This window comes from Podarcis bocagei (genome assembly GCF_964188305.1).
Source record: "Podarcis bocagei genome assembly, chromosome: 15".
In the NCBI taxonomy this organism is placed as follows: Eukaryota; Metazoa; Chordata; class Lepidosauria; order Squamata; family Lacertidae; genus Podarcis; species Podarcis bocagei.
The window spans coordinates 31432975-31455975 of record NC_138141.1 but is presented as its reverse complement, the minus strand read 5'-3'; the positions used below and the strand labels follow the sequence as shown (position 1 = coordinate 31455975).

General features: G+C 47.2%; 1 protein-coding gene across 1 annotated transcript; it reads right to left on the bottom strand.

Moving 5' to 3' along the window:
* Window positions 1-13652: 13652 nt before the first annotated feature.
* Window positions 13653-22445, bottom strand: PIMREG (PICALM interacting mitotic regulator). The gene is given in 6 exon segments (XM_081172296.1): window positions 13653-14107; window positions 17559-17654; window positions 19198-19514; window positions 19977-20287; window positions 22254-22325; window positions 22328-22445. Coding segments are annotated over 6 exon segments (1053 nt in total). The 5' UTR covers window positions 22431-22445; the 3' UTR covers window positions 13653-13953.
* Between the last annotated feature and the right edge of the window lie 556 nt (window positions 22446-23001).

The following is a 23001-nucleotide window of genomic DNA, read 5'->3' as shown; positions in this document are numbered from 1 at the left end:
ACTTATTGTAGAGTTGGAAAAAGGTTCATGAAAGGGCAACCCTTTCGAGATTACAGCATTTGGGACTTTTAGTTTAGAGAAAAGGGAAGTAAGAGGAGACAAGACAAAAGTCCATACAAATATGCATGGCATTTGGGAGATGGGGAGAAAAACTTTCGTCCATTCACTATGTTGTGACACCGGAAGTCGCGGACACCCAATGAAGCTGAATGTCGGAAGGTTCAAGACAGAGAAAAGAACGTTCTTCTTCGCACAGCACATTGTTAAGCTATGGAACTCATTCCCACAGGAGGCAGTGATGGCCACCAACTTGGATGGTTTGAAAAGAGGATTAGACTACCGTATTTTTTGCTCTATAAGACTCACTTTTTCCCTCCTAAAAAGTAAGGGGAAATGTGTGTGCGTCTTACGGAGCGAATGCAGGCTGCGCAGCTATCCCAGAAGCCAGAAGAGCAAGAGGGATTGCTGCTTTCACTGCGCAGTGATCCCTCTTGCTGTTCTGGCTTCTGAGATTCAGAATATTTTTTTCTTGTTTTCCTCCTCTAAAAACTAGGTGCGTCATGTGGTCTGGTACGTCTTATAGAGCGAGAAATATGGTAATTCATGGAGAAGGCTATCCATGGCTACTAGCCATGAAGGCTATGCTTCTGAATACCAGTTTCTGGAGGTTAGAATGCTCTTGTACTCCCTAATGGGGGGTCTCCCATAAGGGGCATTTGGTTGGCCTCCGTGAGAACTAATCACTGCCACCCGAGGCAGCAGCCTCCTTGTGTCCAGTGGTAGGGCTGGTCCTCTAAAGTGGTTCTTCTAAAAAGTTTCATAGAATCATAAACTCATGGAGTTGGAAGGGACCATGAGGGTCAACTAGTCCAACCCCCTGCAATGCAGGAATCTTTTGCCCAACGTGGGGCTTAAACTCACGACCCCGAGAAGCTGCTCCTGTTCAGCTGTTGCCTTACATTGTACAGTGGAAATTTAAATTCCCCACAGAACTTAAGAAGCAGGAAGGCTGTGTGCTTCTTGCTAGCTGGATTTTCCCTTGCTTCGAGACAAACCAAAGCTGGGAGTTTTGGGTGGGGTGGAAACAATAATCCCTTTTTTTGCAGAGGTCAGTTGGGCAAATGTGTTTCATGGCCCGGTTCCAGAGTCTAGAATCTTCTGAAAAGCTCTGATCTGTCCACAGAGCTCAGTGCTGGCTTACACATGTTGTTGTTTTTGACGGTTTCCTCACTTTTCTTTACTTGGGTTGTTGTTGTTTTTGCAGTTACTGGTGGTGTTTTTCAATTTTTTAAATTAATTTTCACAAAATTATAAATGAACAAGACAAACAAACAAACAAACAGAAATCATAATCTTATTAGAAATTATACTCCTTAACATTGTTAAGTGACTTCCTCGCTTCCCCTTGGTTGAATTTCCATGCATATACCGTATTTTTCGCTCCATTGGACGCACCGGACCATAGGACGCACAGGACCATAGGAGGGGGAGAACAGGGAAAAAAATTTTTTTCTTGTTCTCCCCCTCTAAAACTAGGTGCGTCCAAGGTACATTCACCAGAGCTTGTGGGGCTGGCGGTGGAGCGAAGCGCTGCTTTCCCCCACCGCCAGCCTCAAAGATCCCTGAAGCCTTTGGAGAGCAGCGCCCCGCTGCCCTGCAGAGGTTTGCGCGCAGCCGTCCCCAAGCTAGAGCAGCGAGATGGAGCCCTCCGTCTCACTGTTCTGGCTTGGGAACAGCCTTGCTAGCTTCTGCAGGACAGCGGGGTGAAGGCACCACGCTGCCCTACAGAGGTTTGCGCGCAGCCGTCCCCAAGCTAGAGCAGCGAGATGGAGCCCTCCGTCTCGCTGTTCTGTCTTGGGAACAGCCTTGCTAGCTTCTGCAGGACAGCGAGGTGAAGGCACCCCGCTGCCCTACAGAGGTTTGCGCGCAGCAATCCCCAAGCTAGAGCAGTGAGACGGAGCCCTCCGTCTCGCTGTTCTGGCTTGGGAACAGCCTTGCTAGCTTCTGCAGGACAGCGGGGTGAAGGCACCCCGCTGCCCTGCAGAGGCTGTGCGGGCAGCCGTCCCCAAGCTAGAGCAGCGAGACGGAGCGCTCCGCAGTGCTCCGTCTTCCTGTTCTGGCTTTGGGCTTAGCGGCGCAGCCTGCATTCGCTCTATAGGACGCACACACATTTCCCCTTAATTTTTGGAGGGGAAAATGTGTGTCCTATAGAACGAAAAATACGGTACATTTAACGGTTTTCCAAATCACAGTTCTTATAAAATTTACCTTTAGCTTTAACATCTTTCAATCTTTACCTTTTGAAATTATACAAATTGATTCATCACTTAAGTTATATAAAATCCTAAGCCTATTAGTTATCTGCAAGTTATTTCCAACTAATTTAACTTAACATATTTAATTAAATAATCATTAATTTTTTCCCATTCTTCCTGGTACTCCTCCTCCTTCTGGTCGCGGACTCTTCCCGTTAGGTCGGCTAGCTCTGAAAAATCCATCATCTTATGAACATGTTTGTTTTTGATAAATGGAGATACTGCTGTTTCATGCACCCTCTGAGACAGCTTGGTCAGTTAGTCCCGATCCATTTTAGAAGCTGTTCTTCTGTGATCCAGAATGGTGAAAGATGCAGGACGGATGAAAGGAAAGACTTCTTCACAGTGCAGAATTAAACTGTGGAAATCCCTCTCGCAGGAAACATCGAAGACCATCAACTTGGATGGCTTTAAAACAGGATTGGACAAATGCATGGAGGATATCAACAGCTACTAGCCTCAATGGCTGTGCCTCCACAGCTGGATGTATCAATGCTTCTGTATCCCCGTTGCTGGAAGCTGAAGGGGAGAGGGCTCCTGTGCTTCAATCCTGCTTGCAGGTTTCCCATGTGGATATCTGGGTGGCTACTGTGGGAGCAGGATGACATGGGCCTGATCCATAATACTGTACGTTCTGCTTATGTCCTTAAAATCTGCAGCCTTAGCCAGCAGGAAGGACTGAGAATTTATTACGTTTTGCTCGCCAGATGTCTTGAGTGCCAACATGATTTCTTTCTTTGGGACTAGTAAGCAAGCCATAAGGAAGCATCTTTGTCAAACGCTATAAAAGAACTCTTGTTTTTCACCTCTTGCCTTGTTTGGTGTGACTAAGACAAAGCACACAATGCGGGGATATCAAATCAGGAGGAAACAAAATGAACAGGTTAATGTTTCTTTAAACCAGTGGTTTTCAAGCAGTGTGTCATGTGTTATAAGAATTTCAGGTCTCAAATATATAAATTAAATGTACAAGGCAAACACGTACTGTCAGGAAACTGACATCAGAGCAGAAGGAGGAGAGACTCTCCGACTCTGCAGGAGAAGGTACTAGCACCAGGGGGAGGCGCAGCTTGGTGGAGGGGAGAGGAAATCAGAGTAACACCAAGGATCCAGGAGAGCCAATGGAGAAGGAGGGGGAAGGGCTCCGGGATTCTTCCCTGGACATCAGTGAGGAGAGCACTGGTCCTCCACTACCCACGCCCTCCCTGCGCAGAAGGCTTCCACGCAATGAGAGGCGGAGAAGACTGGGTGTCAAACAGCTTTTATGCTGGAAAAGGTTTAAGAAACGCCCACAGACAGATTCTGCTAGCGACTGAGGCAGCCACGCTGAGATGGGCTGTCCAGTCAAGACGGTTTAACCCAGGCAGTTAAGCTCCCAAACGGGGACAGTTTACGCACGAGTAACTCCTATCCACTACACGTACATTACGATATACACCACATGTCTGAAACAGTACAGGAAGACAGTCCTGAAACCATTTTGACTCTCCCAAACTGACCAAATGTTTCTCTGAAAGGAGGATTCCTGGATTCAGGAATTAAGTACCGTAGTTATAATAACAAAAGAGTGGCCAAAACCCAGATAATGCAGTCAGGTAAATGGCAGTCAGGAGATAAACAACACACTCAGGATTCTGTTTTAGATCAGCCCCTGTGATGTATGTATGATGTATTGGAGGTGGTCTGGAGTTTGAGGGTGGGCAATTTCAAAGTCTATATAAGGGCAGGCCAACCTTTGTTCTGGGTCCTCCTCTCTCCTGCGTGTGAGGAGAGCACCCTGTTGCAACAGTTTTAATAAAGATCAGGCTTTCTAGCTACTTTGCTTCTCAATATTATCTGGTTGGCCTCTGTTATTTTCTCCTACCAATAGGGAACTGTGATAGGAATTTTATGGTCTTAGATATATGGTAATGTTCATAACTGCGCATACATAGATCAACACAGGAAGACCAACCTGGAACCATTTTGATTCCTAAACTGACCAAATCCTTTCTCTGCAAGGTTAAACTGGAAAAGCCTCCCCATTGTCTCTTTCCTCACAAATCCTGTCTCAAAGATATGAATAAGGTCAAAATAAAAAAATTCCTTCCAGTAGCACCTTAAAGACCAACTAAGGGGTACCCTCTGAAGGTTTCTGAAGAAGTGTGCATGCACACGAAAGCTCATACCAAGAACTAACTTAGTTGGACTTTAAGGTGCTACTGGAAGGAATTTTTTTATTTTGACTATGGCAGACCAACACGGCTACCTACCTGTATATGAATAAGGTGTGAGCCTGTGACCTGGCCCAGGAAATAAGTATTTTACCACTACAAAAGAATGGCCAGGCTCCCCAGGAAATCCAATCAAGCAACCTGCCAGACAGGAGATAAACAAGGACAAGAGAAAAACAACATTAAAATTTCTGTGATGTATGCATAATGTTTCTGGGGATGGTCTTGATCTAGAGAATGGGAATTTCAAAAGTCTTTATAAGCCCTTGCACGGCATTTTGGGGGGTCCTCTTCCTCTCCTGCGTGTGAGGGAAGCACCCTGTTGCAACAGATCAATAAAGATCAAGCTTACTAGCTGCTTTGCTTCTCAATATTCTCTGGTTGGCCTCTGTTATATTCTCATACCAATAGGGAACCTATGTAAGGACTCTATATGGGCTCTTGGATACCCCATAAGGGAAAAGGGCATATTTTAATTTACAACAGAACCCACTTAAGGACTCTATATGGGCTCTTGGATACCTCATAAGGGAAAAAGGGCAGATTTTGTTTACCACACATGACACCCTGGGGTGCCTTGAATGGTAGTCAGGGGTGCTGTGGGCAACTCTGGCCTCTGTCCCTCTTTCCTTCTCTCCCTCCTCTGATGCCCTCTCACGTCTCTGCCTCCCAAAGGCTTGCACAGCTGTCCGTTGCAGCAGCCCTGGCTACAAGTTCCGCAGGCAAATGGTGCCTTTGGGGCTGGCCAGGCGGGGCTGGTTGCCAGGAGCTGAGGCAGCTTTGGAGTGAGTAAGCAAGCAAGCAGGCGAGAGAGCCCAGCCAGCCAGTCTGCCAGTCCTTGCCGTTGGGAATTGACAGATAAGTGGGAGGCTGGACAGGCAGGCACTGTGCTGGCCTTTCTTGTCCTTGTTTTGTGCAAGGCCTGCCTGGGAGCTGAGTGCCCAGTGCATGCAGGCCCAGCAGCACCTGCTGCTGCCTCCCAGGGTAAAGTGCTGGTCTCATCTTCACCTTTGGCCAGTCTCTGCTGGGCCACTAAGGCTGGGGGCATCTTCTTCCCAGGCCCCTGTGAGGCAGTATGAGGAGGCATCTCTCTTTAGAGTGAAGGGGACAGCTCAGAGACCGGGGCAGCAGCAGGACTCCCAAGGAGTGGGGAGAGGAGAGGAGGCTGAGGGAACACTAACGGAGGGTGTTTGGAAAAGGGTGAGAGGCTGCCAGCTCTGCAGGAAAGGGGTGACATAACTGGGCTCCTATCGTAGAAAGAATGTAGTTGGTCAAGGGGCACAAAAAGGTTGAAAACCTCTGCATTAAACCAAGGCAAGCAGCACAATACCAAGGCTACCCGTAATGTTATTCTCTTGTGACAAACTTAGGCAGGTGACGTGGGGGACATCTGTGGCCTTCTGGTGGAGATGATGATGGATGCCAGTAGGACCAATGGTTAGGGTTGATGGGTATATTAGTAGTAGTAGTAGTAGTATTAAATACTGCCTTTTTCTCAGTGTGGGAATCAAAGCACTTACAAAAATTAAAACAACACTGATAAAATACAGAAGACTAAAAACATGCTCTGGTCCATGGGGTCACGAAGAGTCAGACACGACTAAACGACTAAACAACAACAAAAAATGTATAAAAGATAATAGATAAAAAGTAATTAAACTCTAAAAGGAGAGAGGGAGAGAGAGAGAGAGAGAGAGAGAGAGAGAGAGAGAGAGAGAGGCCTCCCTCAAGGATCTCTGAGCCTCGGCAGGTTCATAGGAGAGAATAGGGTCCTTCAGATAGCCAGGGCCGAAGCTGTATAAGGCTTTCATGACCAATATTTGAATTGTGCCCACAAACAGAGCAATAGCCAGTGGAGCTGTTGTAACATGGGATTTGCACACTCCCTATAACCCTTCCAGCAACTTCTGGAGGGTGCTACATTCTCCACCCCTGTTCTATTGTTTCTGGCACCCAGTGGTAGATGCCTCTGGATAAGGATCTTCCATTGAGATCTCAGCGTTACCTTGACAGACATATCCACGACAAATTTGCTTAATCCCCTTTCGGAAAGATCCCTGGTATTCAGATTCTGGGTCTGTTGAGCAGAGCACCATGTTTTGCACTAGATACATGTTATAGCATCACCAATGGTCAGGGATGATGGGAGTTGGAATCTAGCAACACCTGGGAGGGTGGCAGATATTCCCCACCCATTTACAGAATGGTTTGTTCTGCTTCTTGACTCATTGACCACAACAGCACTGACTGTTACAGCTGGCTGAATGGGCCATTATGAGGTAGATAGAAGCTGGATCTGTTTGTGTGCTGAAGGACTTCAACAAAGGGCTGGTCTCCTTAGGAATGCCCTTTGCTCATTGTGTAATTAAACAATAGCTTTATGCCTGGAAGTTGCATCTTAAAATCCCCTTTGAACAAAGTTCATCTGAAGGGGATTTTCAGGCGCAGCGTCTGGGCATAAGGTTCTATTTTCATACCACTAAGAACTCTTCTTCTTTCTTCTTTGGCGATCACCCCCATCAGTCTGCCTGGACGCTGAGGTCCAGCGCCGAGGGCCTTCTGGCGGTTCCCTCACTGCGAGAAGCAAAGCTACAGGGAACCAGGCAGAGGGCCTTCTCGGTAGTGGCGCCCGCCCTGTGGAACGCCCTTCCAGCAGATGTCAAAGCGATAAACAACTACCTGACATTCAGGAGACATCTTAAGGCAGCCCTGTTCAGGGAAGTTTTTAACGTGTGACATTTTACTGTATTTCTGGTTTTTATGGAAGCCGCCCAGAGTGGCTGGGGAGGCCCAGCCAGATGGGCGGGGTATAAATAATAAATTATTATTATTATTATTATTACTTGTAGCCGAGTAAGATTGTCTTCCATAAACATGGTTTTAACAGTGAGTCCATGACTGTGGAGGCCAATTCTGGATCCACACATCCTTCCACAGTGGGGACATAGGTTTCTGGGCAGGAGTCGATCACGGTGAGGGTTTGCCAAATGTGCCTTCCTCTTAGCACATTTCTCCCTTTTGTCCCAAGTTCTAGTGTCTTCAAAGCCCATGACACCTTTGGTAAGGGCTGTTCTCCAATTGGGGCACTCGCAGGCCAGTGTTTCCCAGTTGTAGGTGTTTATACTACATTTGTTTAGATGTAAAGGTAAAGGTACCCCTGCCCGTACGGGCCAGTTGTGACCGACTCTGGGGTTGCGCGCCCATCTCGCTTAAGAGGCCAGGGACCAGCGCTGTCCGAAGACACTTCCGGGTCGCGTGGCCAGCGTGATGAAGCTGCTCTGGTGAGCCTGCACCAGCGAAGCACACGGAAACGCCGTTTACCTTCCCGCTAGTAAGCGGTCCCTATTTATCTACTTGCACCCGGGGGTGCTTTCGAACTGCTAGGTTGGCAGGCGCTGGGACCGAGCAGCGGGAGCGCACCCCGCCGTGGGGATTTCATTTTTAGATGTAAGGACTAGGGTTATGCCAGAGGGACCATCCCTTTGAAGCGGTCCTTCAGCATTGAAATGGAACCCTTTCATTTGTCCTTCTGACCAGAAAGTTAGCCAGGAGAAAGAATAGGCAAGCTATAACAGAGCCAGAAGGAAAAATGGGGGAAAGAATTAAAAATTGGTGGTGGAAGTTTCACAAAGCAAAGAGGTTTGCTGCACGGGCCCCTGCAGTTCCTGCCTTTACAGAACCAAACTTTGTTGTCATGTTGGCCTACACAGAAACCACGGAATCTGGGGAAGAACAACCATTGCTCAATGGTATAGCACCTGCCTCGCACGCAGAAGGCCTCAGATTCACTCCCTGGCAGCGTGGGAAATACAAAGCACTGGAGAATTTCTGCCAGTCCGTGTTGGGAATGCTGAGCAGCATGGACACAGCGCCAGGCTCCGGAGGGTTGCACAGAGCTGCCTGCCCTCCTGGGGTCCGCGCAGTTCTGTGCTACCCTGCGGATCCCGGCTCCAAGCCGCGCCGGGCTCTGGAGGGTTGCGCAGAGCTGCCTGCATTCCGAAGCCTTGGGCGTGCTGAAGAGCGTGCCCGGGCTTCGCACAGCTGTCCGCAAGCCTGGGGAGACCGGCGCGGCTCCCTAGGCTTGCGGATAGCAGGGTGTTCTGGGGGCTGGGGGGGAAATAAAAAAACTAGGTGCCTCCTATAGGGCTGTGCGTCCTATGGGGCGAAAAATACGGTACTTTATTCTCAAAGCTTTTTAAAACCTACTGCCTCTCCCTGGAGGATCTCCCCTGGAAGCAGTGAACAAGCAACAGCATCCCCTCTTTAGCAAATTCCTCCTCAGTTTTAGAAGAGTGGTGATTTGAACCCAGGTCTCCAAGGTTCTAAGTCCAGCACTTTGACCACTGCACCACCCTCACTCACCAAACATCTGCAAAGCCAGGTTTTGGAAGCAAAAGCTCAAGTATTGCTTAAGCTAAAATCCTTCTAGACAAAGGAGAACCCACGGAAGATGAAAAGGAGACAGACTTTAAAGAGAAAAGCTTTGTTTTGAATGTTGGACCCCAACCAGGTTTTTAAAGGGCAACTTTCCCCTGTGGCATCTGAAGTTATGCAACCCAGAGAAGCCTCAATCAGTTGCCTGGGGCCATTGATGTTTAAACAGCTCAGTTTTACTTCAGCAAAACCAAGCAAAACCCTTTCCTTCTTTTCCAATACTCAACAGTGCAGCAGGGAGAGATAATGGCTTGCTCTGATCAGACACAAGTTAGAAAATGAAATCAGGAAATGGGACAGTTTAAAATCTGGAGCCTGCTTAGGACAACCCACTGACACAGTGCATCTGGTTTCCAGAACTCATTTTACCAGCTGCAATTGGTCTCCAGAGGTTAATTGAGTCCCAAATCAAGTTGCAGAACCCAATGTGAGTTTGCATTCAAAATGCACGTTTGTGGTAGAACGGTTAGATTGTTGGACTAGGAACTGCGAGAGACCAGGGTTCAAATCCCTCATTCAGCCATGAAGCTCTCACTGAGTGACTTTGGGTCAGCCACTAACCCGGGGGTCGGCAACCTGCGGCTCCAGAGCCGCATGCGGCTCTTTAAAGCCTTTGCTGCGGCTCCAGGGCGGTGGCGAGGGGAGGAGGCGAGGGGAGGAGGCGAGGGGCGGAGGTGAGCAGCCTGCCGCCCGGCGGGCGGGGCGCCCTAAAGCAGAGCGCCCCCCTCGCCAGGCAGACATCCGCAGCGTGGGGAGCCTTGCCGGACTTCCCGGCAAGGCTCCCCACGCTGCGGATAGCAGCCTGCCGCCCGGCGGGCGGGGCGCCCTAAAGCAGAGCGCCCCCCTCGCCAGGCAGACATCCGCAGAGTGGGGAGCCTTGCCGGACTTCCCGGCAAGGCTCCCCACGCTGCGGATAGCAGCCTGCCGCCCCGCAGGGGGGGCGCCCTGATGCAGAGCGCCCCTCACGCAGGGCAGACATCGGCCAGCCCCACAAGCTCGGGGGACAGCAGGGAGGCGCAGCGCCGCCATCCCGCTGTTCCTCGACCTGGTTCGGTTTCCCCGACCTGCTTTTGGGGGGGAAATAAAGGGAAATTTTTTTCCCTTTATTTCCCCCCCAAAAAACTAGGTGCGTCCTATGGGACGGAGCGTCCTATGGGGCGAAAAATACGGTATTTTTATAATGACGAATGCCTCATTATTAATTATTATTTACATCAGGCACTGATTATGATTTATGGTACACTGGGGCCCTGATTAATTTTCTATGGCATTTTAGGGCATTATTGGGCATAGCAAGTCGCGGTCGCGTGGAATTTGTGCTTTGTGACCGTTTGAAGTGGGGTTTTTTTCTTGGGAGGCTGGGCGGCACGAAGAGAGGGATTATTTTTATAATGACGAGGATGACATTGGGCCCTCATTATTAATTATTATTTACATCAGGCACTGATTATGATTTATGGTTCACTGGGGCCCTGGTTAATTTTCTTTGGCATTTTGTGGCATTGATTATGCAGTCGCGGTCGCGTGGAATTCCACGTGGAGTTAGTTGCCTGAAGCCCCTTTTTAGTTGCTTGAAGCCCCTTTTTAAACTTAAGCAGGTGAAAGTTTGGTGAATTGCTGCCAAGGAGATTGGTGGAGTCTCCTTCTTTGGAGGTCTTTAAGCAGAGGCTTGACAACCATATGTCAGGAGTGCTCTGATGGTGTTTCCTGCTTGGCAGGGGGTTGGACTCGATGGCCCTTGTGGTCTCTTCCACATATGTATGTGAGCAGGTCTTCTCCAACATGAACTATATTAAAAACAAACACCGATCACGCCTCACAGATGACAGCTTGCAAGCCTGTGTGAAAATGAAGGTGACGTCTTACAGCCCTGATGTGCAGACACTGAGCACTGAGGTTCAGGAGCAAAAGTCCCATTAACCTGGTTACCTGGTTGTAAATTAAATATTTTAATTAGCTATTAATTTGTCCTTTTTTCTTGAGATTGACAGCTGACTGCACGATCCTGTATATATAGCATTAAGGCCAGAAACAATATATGCAGTGTTATATTTGTTTTAAATGTTGCAATGTTTTTGCGGCTCCCAGTTGTTGTTGTTTTTTCAGAAACGGGTCCAAGTGGCTCTTTTTGTCTTAAAGGTTGCAGACCCCTGCACTAACCTCTCAGCCTAACCTACCTCACAGGGGGGTAGGGGGGGATTAAATGAAGAGAGGCCAACATGGCGTGATAAAAGTCTGTAAAATTATATCAGGACAAGTTACTTGTTGTTTACTGTTGTAACAATTGTTTTCTCAAAATTTATCCTCTGTAGCATGAAAATAAACAGTATTTTTAAAAGGGGGGGGGTCAAATTCTGTCTGCCACCCCCATGGATAAAAAGGTGGTATAGAAACAATTTTTAAAATAAATTAAAGCAGTCACTAGAAGGATGGAGGTTTTCAAGATTGAAGATTGAACCAAAATGGACTCTTGGTGAGGCCTGGCCAAACTTTGCTCCCTTGAGGGTGTTAATTTGCATTGGGAGGAAGACCAGGGCTGGAAATATCCCTGTGAAAGCCTGTGTGATTGTGACTTCCTCAAATAATCTACACTCATTATCTACAAAAATCAATAACACACACAATAAGGAAGTTAAGCATTGGTTCTGGAACTGACTGTCTTCTTCGCAATTTGCCCATCGAGAGGACTGTGGACAGTTCTGGTTGCATCATTTTGTACCCTGAGCCAGCAACCAGGAATGACTGGGAAAGTTGCAGAGGAGTCACCAAAAGTTAGATTAATTCCCAGCATCCCCCAAATTAGGAGAGGAGCAAGTTGGAGCAGATAGCAGAAATACATAGAAGTTGATAGGTCCGGGGCCACCAGGTGGCGCGTTGGAAGATGGCCGACAATAACATCTCTCTGACCCATACGAGGTATTAAGGGGCTGCTATGGGAAGTATGTAGCCTTCCTGAACTCCTCCAGGATGTGGAGGAGAACTGCCCTGCCAGCGGTGTTCACAATGCACCCCCTGAAACAAGTGATGGGGGTGCCGAACACTTGGCAAAAGGCCCTCGGTGAAGTCAGACCTTCCTGACGCCGATTCCAATTAGCGCGTGCTGGTTGCTTCAGCTGGAATTATAATTGGAAACATACGATTGGAAACGAAGCTGAAAGCACATACATCAAGTAAGGCTCAAGATAAGACTGCTGATTAATGGATGTCTGCGACCAGGAGTGACGGATGGATAAGTAAATATTCTGATGAATCACCATAAGGAGACTGTATGTTTGGAACGAAAGGGGGGTGGAGGAAAAAACTCTTTTTTTCTTTGCATGATGTGATATTAATAACCCTTCACCCCAGATAGAATCAAGATCGTCGCGTTTCTATGAATCACAGGCAGGATTCTAAGAACTATGTGGGACGGAGTATAAGGAAAAAAGACTGCAGAACGGTGAGAAAGGAAGAAATTTTTTATGACGCAGTTAAAAAATGGCGTCTCGCCATGACAGGTCTGCCAAGGAAGAAGGACTGGGGGAGGAGAATCAGGATTGTTTGAAAGAGAAGGAATGTTGGAATGTAAGTTTGACCTGACAGAACCCCCAGACTCATTTGTTATTTGGTAAGCCTGAGGAAAATAAAGAACAGATCGGAGATTAATTTTGTTTATGGAAGCGTTGTATAGAGGCTGTCCCGGATTGATATGATGTTTGGAAAAGCACAAAATCCACATAGAATGCCAGCTGTTATCCTGCTTGTGAAAATCATCAGAGATTGCAAAGAAAGGAATTTATGTTAACAACAAGAAGAGAAAAGAAGTAACAAAGGACTTTCCGCATCAAACTGGAGAGAACTGTTTAATTAATGCAGTAAGATAAGTGATGCTGTTTTGGACTCGAGCTGAGCTTGATGTATGGGTACCCCCAACAAAATTTAAAATTTGGCTGTATAATTTGGAATCAATGTGATAATGTGATGTGATTGGCCTGCTAATAATTTTTTTTTTTTTTAAAAAAGAAGAAGTTGATAGGTCTGGCATTATGTGACATCTCTGCTAAGCAAAAAAATTAAAAAGGGACCCAACTCACTGCTCCACACATAACTTATGTAAATAATCTGGCTTTTTGTGATTTATTATCTTTTGACTAGGAATGACAGCAGGTGGGTAGACTGAAGCCCCCCTCCCTCAAACTAGAGGGATGCTGAATAAGTTTTCAAAGGCTCAATATTTTGTTGTGTGTTGTCAAAACCTATTCAGCCAACTCCTTTCATGCATAAGGACTAGAAGCTTGGTGTTTCTCTTTTAAATCAAAGCCCAAAATTACCAGGAAGCTGCATTCAGCGTCACATTTTATGCTGCTTCTTTGGGCCTCCTTCAAATTGGCTTGCAGGGGGCAGGGTGTCATACCCACAGAAACCCCCAGCTAACTTTGGCTGGTGCTTTTAATAGACTGCTGAATGACACACATAGCCCCAAACGGGGAACAAGTAAAAATGAGATGGTAAAGTCTTCCTAATATAAAAAGCTAAAGCAGGGCTCAGATGAGCCTTTGCCAACCTGATGCCCTCCTGATGTTACTGGACTCCAACTCCCATCATTCCTCATCACTGGCAGTGGTGGCTGCTGGGAGTTGTAGTTCAGCAACATCTGGAAGGAACCACAACGTCCTTCATCCCCGCTTTCCAGCGATTAAGCAGGCCAGCATTGTAGCTTTATTTCCTTTTATTACTGATACACTTACACTTCAGCCTTCAAATAAAAGAGTGATAAAATTCAGGTTGGTTAAGCTTCACTTAATGCCATAAATAGGATCAGTTTTAGCACAGGCATTCACATATATAGGAAGAAAAATCCATATAGTTTTACTGAGACGTTACAAAAATTAGTGTGCATTTTTTTAAACACAAGCTTATTCAGAGTAGAATACAAAAAACACTATTTTAAAAAGGTAAGATAAACACACACACACACACAAACACACCCTTCATATTCTCGAAGATTAATACTATTTAAAGTTATTCTCAGCCCAGCTGCTGAGCTCCCAGCGCAATTTGGCCACCCGCCTCCTGAGCGAAGACTGGGAGAGGTTTCGGGACCGCACCTGGGCAGCCCACAAGTTCTGCGCCATCACCTGGTAGTAGTTGACAATGGCTTGATCTCTGCAGAGAAGGAGAAAAGTGTGTTAAGAACATCTCACGTCGAGTTGGGAGACAGAAAGGACTTCCAAGTTAGATCAGTGAAGACAGGGCAGACACATCCCAAGGAATAGATGCCGCCCATCTGACTGGGCTGCCACAGCCACCCTGGGCAGCTTCCAGCAAATTAAACCGTCAAACATTAAAGGAGTATTGTTAGCACATTAAATGTTTGGTGTGGGTGGAAGCTGACACCCAGGGCTGTCAACCCCCTGGGTTGGTTGGTTGTAAGTTAGAAGGCGGTTGGTGATGCAGCGCCACATTTCACAGAATCGTAGAGTTGGAAGGGACTCCAAGGGCAATGTAGTTCCACCCCTGCTATGCAGGAGTCTCATCCATGGCAGATACTGAAATACTTTATTGTCACTTGTACAACTTGTATACAGTGAGATTACACGAGCACCCACCACTCAGCTCTCTTAGTCTTAATCCCCCTTGTTTACTGATGCACACCCACCAAACCCGAAAGTCAGTTGCCCTGTTGTTGTCTTTTCATTCAGCAGCCTAACAGCCCACGGATAGAAGCTGTTATTTACCCTGCTGGTGCGACTAATCATGCTTCTATATCTTCTGCCCCAGGAGATCAAGAAAGTGCCGGTCAGGCACTTTAAATCTGTTTAGAAACCTCCAAGGGAGGAGAGTCCATCACCTTCCCAGGGAGTCTGTTCCACTGTCGAACAGCTCTCACCATCAGAAAGTTCTTCCTAATGTTTAGTCAGAATCTCCTTCCTTGTCATATCATAGAAGTCAGAAGGGACCCCAAGCATCATCCAGACCAACCCTCTGCAATGCAGGAATCTACAGTAAATCGCCCATGACAGATGCCCATCCAACCTCTGCTTAAAAACCTCCTAGGAAGGAGAGCCCACCACCTGTCAAACAGCTCTTGCTGTCAGAAAGTTCTTCCTGGCGTTCAACTGGAATATCCTTTCTTGTAACATGAGCCCTACTCTCAGGAGAGGCAGAAAATAAGCCCACTCCATCTTCCATGGGACAGCCCTTCAGATATTTGAAGGTAGCTATCATATGACCTCTCGGTCTCCTCTTCTCCAGGCTAAACATCCCCAACTCCCTCAACCGTTCCTCATAAGGCATGGTTTCCAAGCCCTTAATCGTCTTGGTTGCCCTCCTCTGCACTTTCCAATATCCTTCTTAAACTTGGGGTGCTCAGAGCTGGACCCACAGCTCCAGGTGGGGGTCTGACTAAGGCAGAATAGAGTGGTACCATGACTTCCCATGAACTGGATATTATACTTCTGTAGATGTAACCCAGAAGAAATGCACTGGCCTTCCCTGGCTAAGCTGCTTGGCACCCATGTACCCACCCAAACAATCTGCAAACACATAAAAGATTTCATTTTGGCACACTTTAAGGAAGGCTGGTATTATTCAGGGGGGTAGCTGTCAAAGAAAACAAGGGGGTAAAGGTTCTGAAGAGGGCTTTAATTCGGCATGCACACATATCTTTAAAAAGCTGGTGTTCTTCATGCAGGAAACGGGTGTGTTAGAGAATATTCCAAGCAAAACAAAAAGAACACATTTTTACCTGGGTGTTTGTTTTTTCTCTCTCTTCAGTTAGAAATGAGAGAATCTCTCATATCGCTAGTAGATGGAGAGAATATTAGGAACAAAGGGTTTACAAGCTGAAAAGGTATGAGATTTTCAACTGGCTCATAGGTGGTTCCATTTTGATGCCGCTAGAGCCTTGGTCAGCAACAGGCTGCCCTCTAGAATATCTCAGGACAGAAAGTTAAGGGCCAAGCTCCTGAGCTCCACCACCTGCCATCCACCCCCATTGCCACAACCTTCTTTCCGTTCCTCTGGATTGGCAAGGAACAAAATCATAGAGTTGTGGGCTTGGACAGGACCAGAAAAGTCACCCAGTCCTCCAGCTCCCTGAAAGTGCAGGAAGGAAATATCTATGGCAACAACATCCCTGGTAGGTGTGCCATCCAGCTTAAAAAACAACAACTCTAAATGGGAAAAAAAGTTTTAAAAGGGGATTGAGCAGCATTTGATAACCAAGGACCTTAATGCAGGGTGGGTGCTCTCCATATGTTCATACATGGAAAAATATAAATGCTAAATACAGTGGTGCCTCGCAAGACGAAAAGAATCCGTTCCGTGATTCTCTTCGTCTAGCGTTTTTTTCGTCTTGCGAAGCAAGCCCATTGACAGATTAGAGGATTAGCGCTATTAGCGGCTTTTAGCGGCTTATCAGCTTATCGGCTTAGAAAAGGGGGGGGGGAGGAAAAAAACCCTGCAGGAACTCGCAAGACATTTTCGTCTTGCGAAGCAAGACCATAGGAAATTCGTTTTGCGAAGCACCTCCAAAACGGAAAACTCTTTCGTCTAGCGAGTTTTCCGTCTTGCGAGGCATTCGTCTTGCGGGGCACCACTGTAATTATAGAGTGGAGTGTGCTTGTAAAAGCAGCAGAGCCATTTTTCACCAGCTCTTTCTGACGCTAACTTCCATCCTTAGGTGCCTTACGATTCATTTTGAAGGGGCTGGAAGAACCCCCAACCCTGTTGCTAAGGGTGCTGTCGGGAAACCCCTGTTCCTCTCCCAGAGCTACAATTCCCGGAGTGGTTTAACAGTAAATACCTCTTCCCAGGGAACAGCCGTAGTTTCCCCCAAAGAAGCCTGGGAACTGTTGTTTGTTGAGAAGCTCTATTCCTCTCCCAGAACTCCAATTCCCAAAGTGGTAAATCTCTCTTCCCAGGGAACTCTGGGAATTGTAGCACACTGGGAGGGGATTAGAGGCTACCCAGCACCCTCAGCAAACTATAGTTCCCAGGATTCTTTGGGGGAAGCCATGGCAATACTGCTTTAAATGTTTGGTGCAGATAGGGTTGCCAACTCCTTGCCAATTATCATTAGGTAGGCACCTTTGTTGCAGTTGGTTGTATGAGTCCTACTCAGAGTAGAATCATTGAAATTAACTGACATGCCTACCATCATAGAATTGTAAAGTTGGAAGGGATACGGAGGCGCTTCTAGCAGTGCAGGATTAGCTTAGGTCTATTCATTTAAGCGGGTTTATTCCAAATAGAATACAACCTACTGCTTTGGGTGCCCATAAAAACATATTGATAATGTTATTGTCTGCTGTCTTTAAAGCCTGTTTTCAATCATGTGGGGGTTTTTTTAATGACTGTTGTATACTGTTATGTAAACCACTTAGAGACCTTTTTTAATAAAAAAAACAACTAAGGGGTAATTTCTCACTGAAGGAATAAATAGCCTCCATCTACAAAAGCACATTTGACCAGGAGGATTTGAACACAGGCCCCCTTCAAGTAATGCACTCCCCGCCACAGGGCAGAGTCAAGGCAACTACAGCCCCGCCCTAAATAGCAGGCAAGCAGCCTGGCCAGTGGGAGGAAGAAGCCCCACCTGACACAATGGGCTCACCTCTCTTCTTGGACAATGATGTCGTTGAAGGCCCGAGAGAGACGCTTCAACTGGCGAATGCCGGTGGAGACCAGCTCCAGGTTGCAATCAAATTGTCTGCAATGGAGAGAGAACGAAGGAGGGTCATGAATCGGGTCTTGAGCAAGAGACTGGGGACTTCTTCCTAGCCCGGTCCATTATTACAGTGGTACCTTGGGTTACATGCACTTCAGGTTACAGACTCCGCTAACCCAAAAAAAGTACCTTGGGTTAAGAACTTTGCTTCAGGATGAGAACAGAAATCGTGCTCCAGTGGCGCGGCGGCAGCAGGAGGCCCCATTAGCTAAAGTGGTGCTTCAGGTTAAGAACAGTTTCAGGTTAAGAAAAGACCGCCAGAACTAATTAAGTACTTAACCCGAGGTACCACTGTATTTATTTAATTCTAGCGGCCTCATCGCTTAGGAATTCCAAGAAACCATAAAGTCAGTGCAGTTTTGAAAGGTTCCAGTCTGCCATCTTGAATTAAGATGGGCACCCGATTGTATCCAAATACAGATGAAAGCCCTGCTCTTTGATCTCAAGAAGCATTGATGATATCATCAGAGGTGTGCAAAGGCACAGCGGGCAGGAAAGCAACTTTCCAAAATGTATAGATTTATCTATAGAGCACTTCAAACTGACCTCTCTTAAGCCAGGTTGAGCCCCTAGGATTAGCGCTATGGGGGAATTCAGGCAAGGACCATCAGCAGGAGTAGCCTCTGCAGAACATAACAGACATAACAGGCATTCCTTTGAATGGGTGAACCAGAAGAGAGAGGGGGGGCTGTGTATGTACAGAAGTTCTCCGTGGCAGGAATGTAGTCTACTCTGCAAAGTTAAGAGTAGATCTTAAGAGTAAGAGTAAGGTCTTTTGCTCTGTCTGTTGTTGTTGTTAATTAAATTTATCCCCCGCCTTTCATCAGCAGGTGTCAGAGTGGGTTACAACAATTTAAAACTCAACATTAAACCAGTTGATGCATATAGTTAATTCATACTATGGAACTTCCTCCCTGGACTAGATGGGCCATTGGCCTGATCTAGAAGGCTCTTATGTTCTTAATCTATTATTCTTATTCAATACAAGCAGCCTCATTGCTCAGGAGTTCAAAGACACCATAAAGTCACTGCAGTTTTGAAAGGATCAGTCCACCATCTTGAATCAAAATGGCGTCCACCTTTATCCAGACACAGATGAAAACCCTGCTCCTTGACCTCAGGAAACATCGCAATTTCAGGAATTACCTCTGGCCCTGCCCACAATTGCTATGTGGCCCCCCAGAAGGTTTCTCCAGATAGAAAAGTGGCCCTTGGGCAGAAAAAGGTATACACCTCTTTGCTGGAAAGGCTGACATAGATCTCACATATGGAGCGGCCTTATATTTCCAAGCAAAGAAGAGGTTTCCCCCAGCCTGCAAGTTACATGGAGGGGCCAGGATCTGTAACCAGGAACTTTGGCATGCAGGAGAGATGCCCAGCCACAGAGCTCATCGATCAAAACATCAGCCTCACTGGAAACACCTTTTGAGCCTGAAAATAATAAAGGCCCCAACCCTCCATTCCTTCCTCCTAAGCCCTTGCTGGCAAACTAGCTCAGCAAGCAGCAGACTTCTCTTCCACTTGCCTCCTTTGTCGGACAGACGCAGGAGAACCGTATGGGCTTCTCAAGGCTGCAGCCCTCATGGATCTCCGGAGAGGGAGGAGCTCTTTGTTAAGTCGGCAGGAGCCAGGTTGAAAGGGGGATCTCTTGCCAGATGGGGACACAATCCTGGTGTCAGATGTCGGGGTTGAGACAGCGGCAAGCCTGTCGCTCTTGCGGCGAGGGGTCCGGGGTGGCCTGCTTTGGGTTTTGGCAGAGCCCCTGCTGCTGCCACCCACAGAAGATTTGTTCCAGGAGGAGACTAGCGACCGTGTGGGGCCTTGACAGCTTTTCTGGATTTTCTGAAATGGAAAAAAATAGTATTTAAGGCAGTGTCTGGGATTTAGGCTCTGGGACGCATGGGGTAGAAAACATGCTACTTTCCAGATATTGGACTGCAACAAGATCGCCTTGCCCGCTTGACTGCTTCAATCTGCGGAAGTGGCCCATTTACAGAAGCCACATGAACTTTATATTCTAACACGGAAATCACTGCCTGTTGATATCCCTGTAATTTTTTCAGCACCTGCTAAAATCATTTTTGTCTAGACAAGCCTTAAAAAGGTCGGTGCGAGTTTTGATCCATTTTTACTCTATTGCTATTTTAACATTTCAAAAGTCTTACATTATCGTCACCAGTATTGCTTTAGTGATAATTTCATTGTTTTATCTTTTTTTGTAAACGGCTTCTGGGAAGCCAAATTAGCATTCCAATAGCTGGATCTGAACTTCTTTGAATACCTGCCCATTGCAGCCACCCATACCTGCGACACTGTCCCAAAGGCGTTCTTAGCTGTCCTTGTAAGCGTCCGCAAGTTCTGTCTTTTCTCCTTGGCCTCCAGGCTCTCCCATGTCGGATTCTCGTCAAAGTTCACCTCCACTTCTTTTAAAGGCATCCGCTTCCGCAGAGACATCTGCATGGACGTCATGTTGCGAGAAGACTTCTTCCTGAACCTGTCCGGAAGCGGACTCTCCTCTAGATCAGGCAGGATCTCGTGATTTCGCCAGCCAACGGCAGACCCCACCACACTCTGGAGCACAGATGTCATCTTCCCTTTCCTGGTGCCGGGCTCCTCTAAGCAAAGTATTGTAAATAAGCCCACTCAGGTTTCTAGTCCATAAGATCACAAAAGGGTTACAGAGAGGGGGGGAGGGGAGAACAAAGGCAGGCATTTAGTGTCAGTTGCTAACCACCTGGATTACTCAAGAGGGGTCAGTCAAATTCCAATCAGAGATTTACCATATTTTTTGCTTCATAAGACGCACTTTTTTCCTCTTAAAAACTGTACCTCTTATGGAGCTAATGTGTAGTCCCTGGAGCTAAATTGCCGGAGTGCGGCACTCTCCTGAGCTGCTCTTTGGGGCTGTCCTGGCTTCTGGATTAGCTACGTGCAGCCTCCCCTTGCCCAGAAGAGGCGGCGCGTAGCTATCCCCCACCAGCCCCAAAGAGCAGCTCAGGGAGCAGCGGGACTGCGCACGGCTAAGCAAGAAGCCAGGACAGCCAGCGGGATCGCAGCAATCCTGCTGGCTGTCCTGGCTTTTTGCTTAGCTGCGTGCAGCCTCCCCGGCTGGGAGAGGCTGCGTGCCACTATCTCATAAGCCAGCCAGGACAGCTAGTGGGATCGCTGTGCAGCAATCCCGCTGGCTGTCCTGGCTTCTGGGATTCAGAATATTTCTTTTCTTGTTTTCCTCTTCCAAAAACTAGGTGCGTCTTATGGTCTGGTGCATTTTATAGAGCGAAAAATACAGTAATGTTGTGTTTACTAGGGCAGGGGAATGGGAATCAGAATACAGGAGAATTGATCCAGCTTTATATCTATTGTAGAGATAGGAAAGGTGCAGAAAAGGGCAACCAGATTGATCAAGCAATTGATGGAGCAATTCCCTTATGAGGAAAAGCTGCAGTGTTTGGGATTTTTAGTTTAGAGAAAAGCCGAGTTAAGAGGCAACGTGATAAATTCTTTTAAAGTAAAGCACGGCATGGAAAGAGTGGATGGAGAAGTTGTTTTCTCCCTCTCTCATAACAGTAGAACTCATGTCTCTTCAATGAAGAGACAGATGTTGGACAGATAGGTAAACTGTGGAACTCCCTCCCACAGGAGGCAGTGAGGGCCAGTGACCTAGATGGCTTTAAAAAAGAATTGGACAAATTCATAGAGGAGAGGGCTATGGATGGCTACTATCCAGGGTGGCTGTGCTCTGTCTTCACAGCCAGAGGAAGCAATACTTCTGAATCCCAGTTCCTATTAAGTCACAGGAGGGGAGAGGGCTCTTGTGTTCAAATCCTGCTTGTGGGTTTCCCAGCAGAGGCATCCAGTTGGCCACTGTGAGAACAAGATGCTGGACTATGGTGGCCGTTGCCGTGATCCAGCAGGATCTTCTTGTGTTCAAAACTCTATGTAGCTGGATAGCATTCCCAAGCATCACTGGTCGCTGGCTTGAAAACTTAGTTGGTCTCTAAGGCGCCACTGGAAGGAATTTCTTAATTTTGTTTTGAAAACAAGAGATACTCAGACGGAAACAGCACGCGAGGATAAATGGCTAATGGATCAATGCGCTATCCATTTTTACTCTGAAGAAGTATCTGAAGAAGTGTGCATGCACACGAAAGCTCATACCAAGAACTAACTTAGTTGGTCTTTAAGGTGCTACTGGAAGGAATTTTTTTATTTTGACTATGGCAGACCAACACGGCTACCTATCTACTACATTTTTACTCTGGCCGTGCAAAACGATGTCCAAATATTTTGCTTTCCTGGCAACGCTTTTAAGAGTATGCGGGGAAATGCCCAGTCTACGTTTTGTTTTGTGTACTCGAGCTTGTTCCCGATCGCTTTGTATTTTATTCGTTTGTATGCTTTTGCTCGCCCACGCCCTGCAGGAATGTAAGGCTCCGTTTATTCCGCGTTGCAAAGAAAGGCGCGTCGCATCCTGCTTTGGGGTGCAAAGGGGGAGCCTCTATGATGCCCCGATATTTGCATGCATGCACCTGGCTAATAATAATTGCAGCCGGACCCCAGAGAGCCCCCCCTTAAACTTACCTCTGCCGCTTGCAGCTGGGAGATCTGGTCCTCTTTTTGCGGGTCCTTGAAAAGATTTCAAATCGGGCGCCGCCCCTCCTCGCCCTCTTCAGATTGGCTGGACTCGGCAGCCTCCTTAGCAGAAGGGGCGGGGACAGAGTTTTGAGCCCGGAGCCCAAAGGAAGGCTTTCTGTGCATGCTCAGAGGCGCTCCAGTTTCCTGGCCGCGTCTCTGATGTGAAACGCATTACCAGACCAGTGAGGTCTGTTGATTTCACCGCTGCTAAGGCTGATTTTTAAGCGGCAAAAGCGTGGCGCTCTGCACATGTTCGGAGACCATCAAATTTCGTGGCCATATCACGTAAATGTGCTCTGGTTTGAAATACACCCTGATCTGAAATTCGCTGACTTGCAAGTTTGTACGTGCTCAGGGCAGCTTCTTTGCTACTCCACAGAGGGATTCTAACCTCGAAATCCATTTTTCTGGAGAGTCCCTGAGATAAGAGTCGCAACTAAGCGCAGCACCGCCTCTGAGCACGTGTAAAGTGCTCGTGTCCCCGCAGGCTTTCCAAGCGGGAGGCCAGTGGCTTCCTGGGAATTTGGGAGCTTGCAAATTGGGGCTATTTACATGTATAAGCACTGAATCAGCCTTGCTATTGCAACCCCGATGGAATTTACTCCTTAGTAAGCATGCAGCCTCAGGTAACGCTGTACAAAATAGGAGGTAAAAACCTGCAGGGCTTAGCTCCTCTCAAACCTTCTGCTGTGCA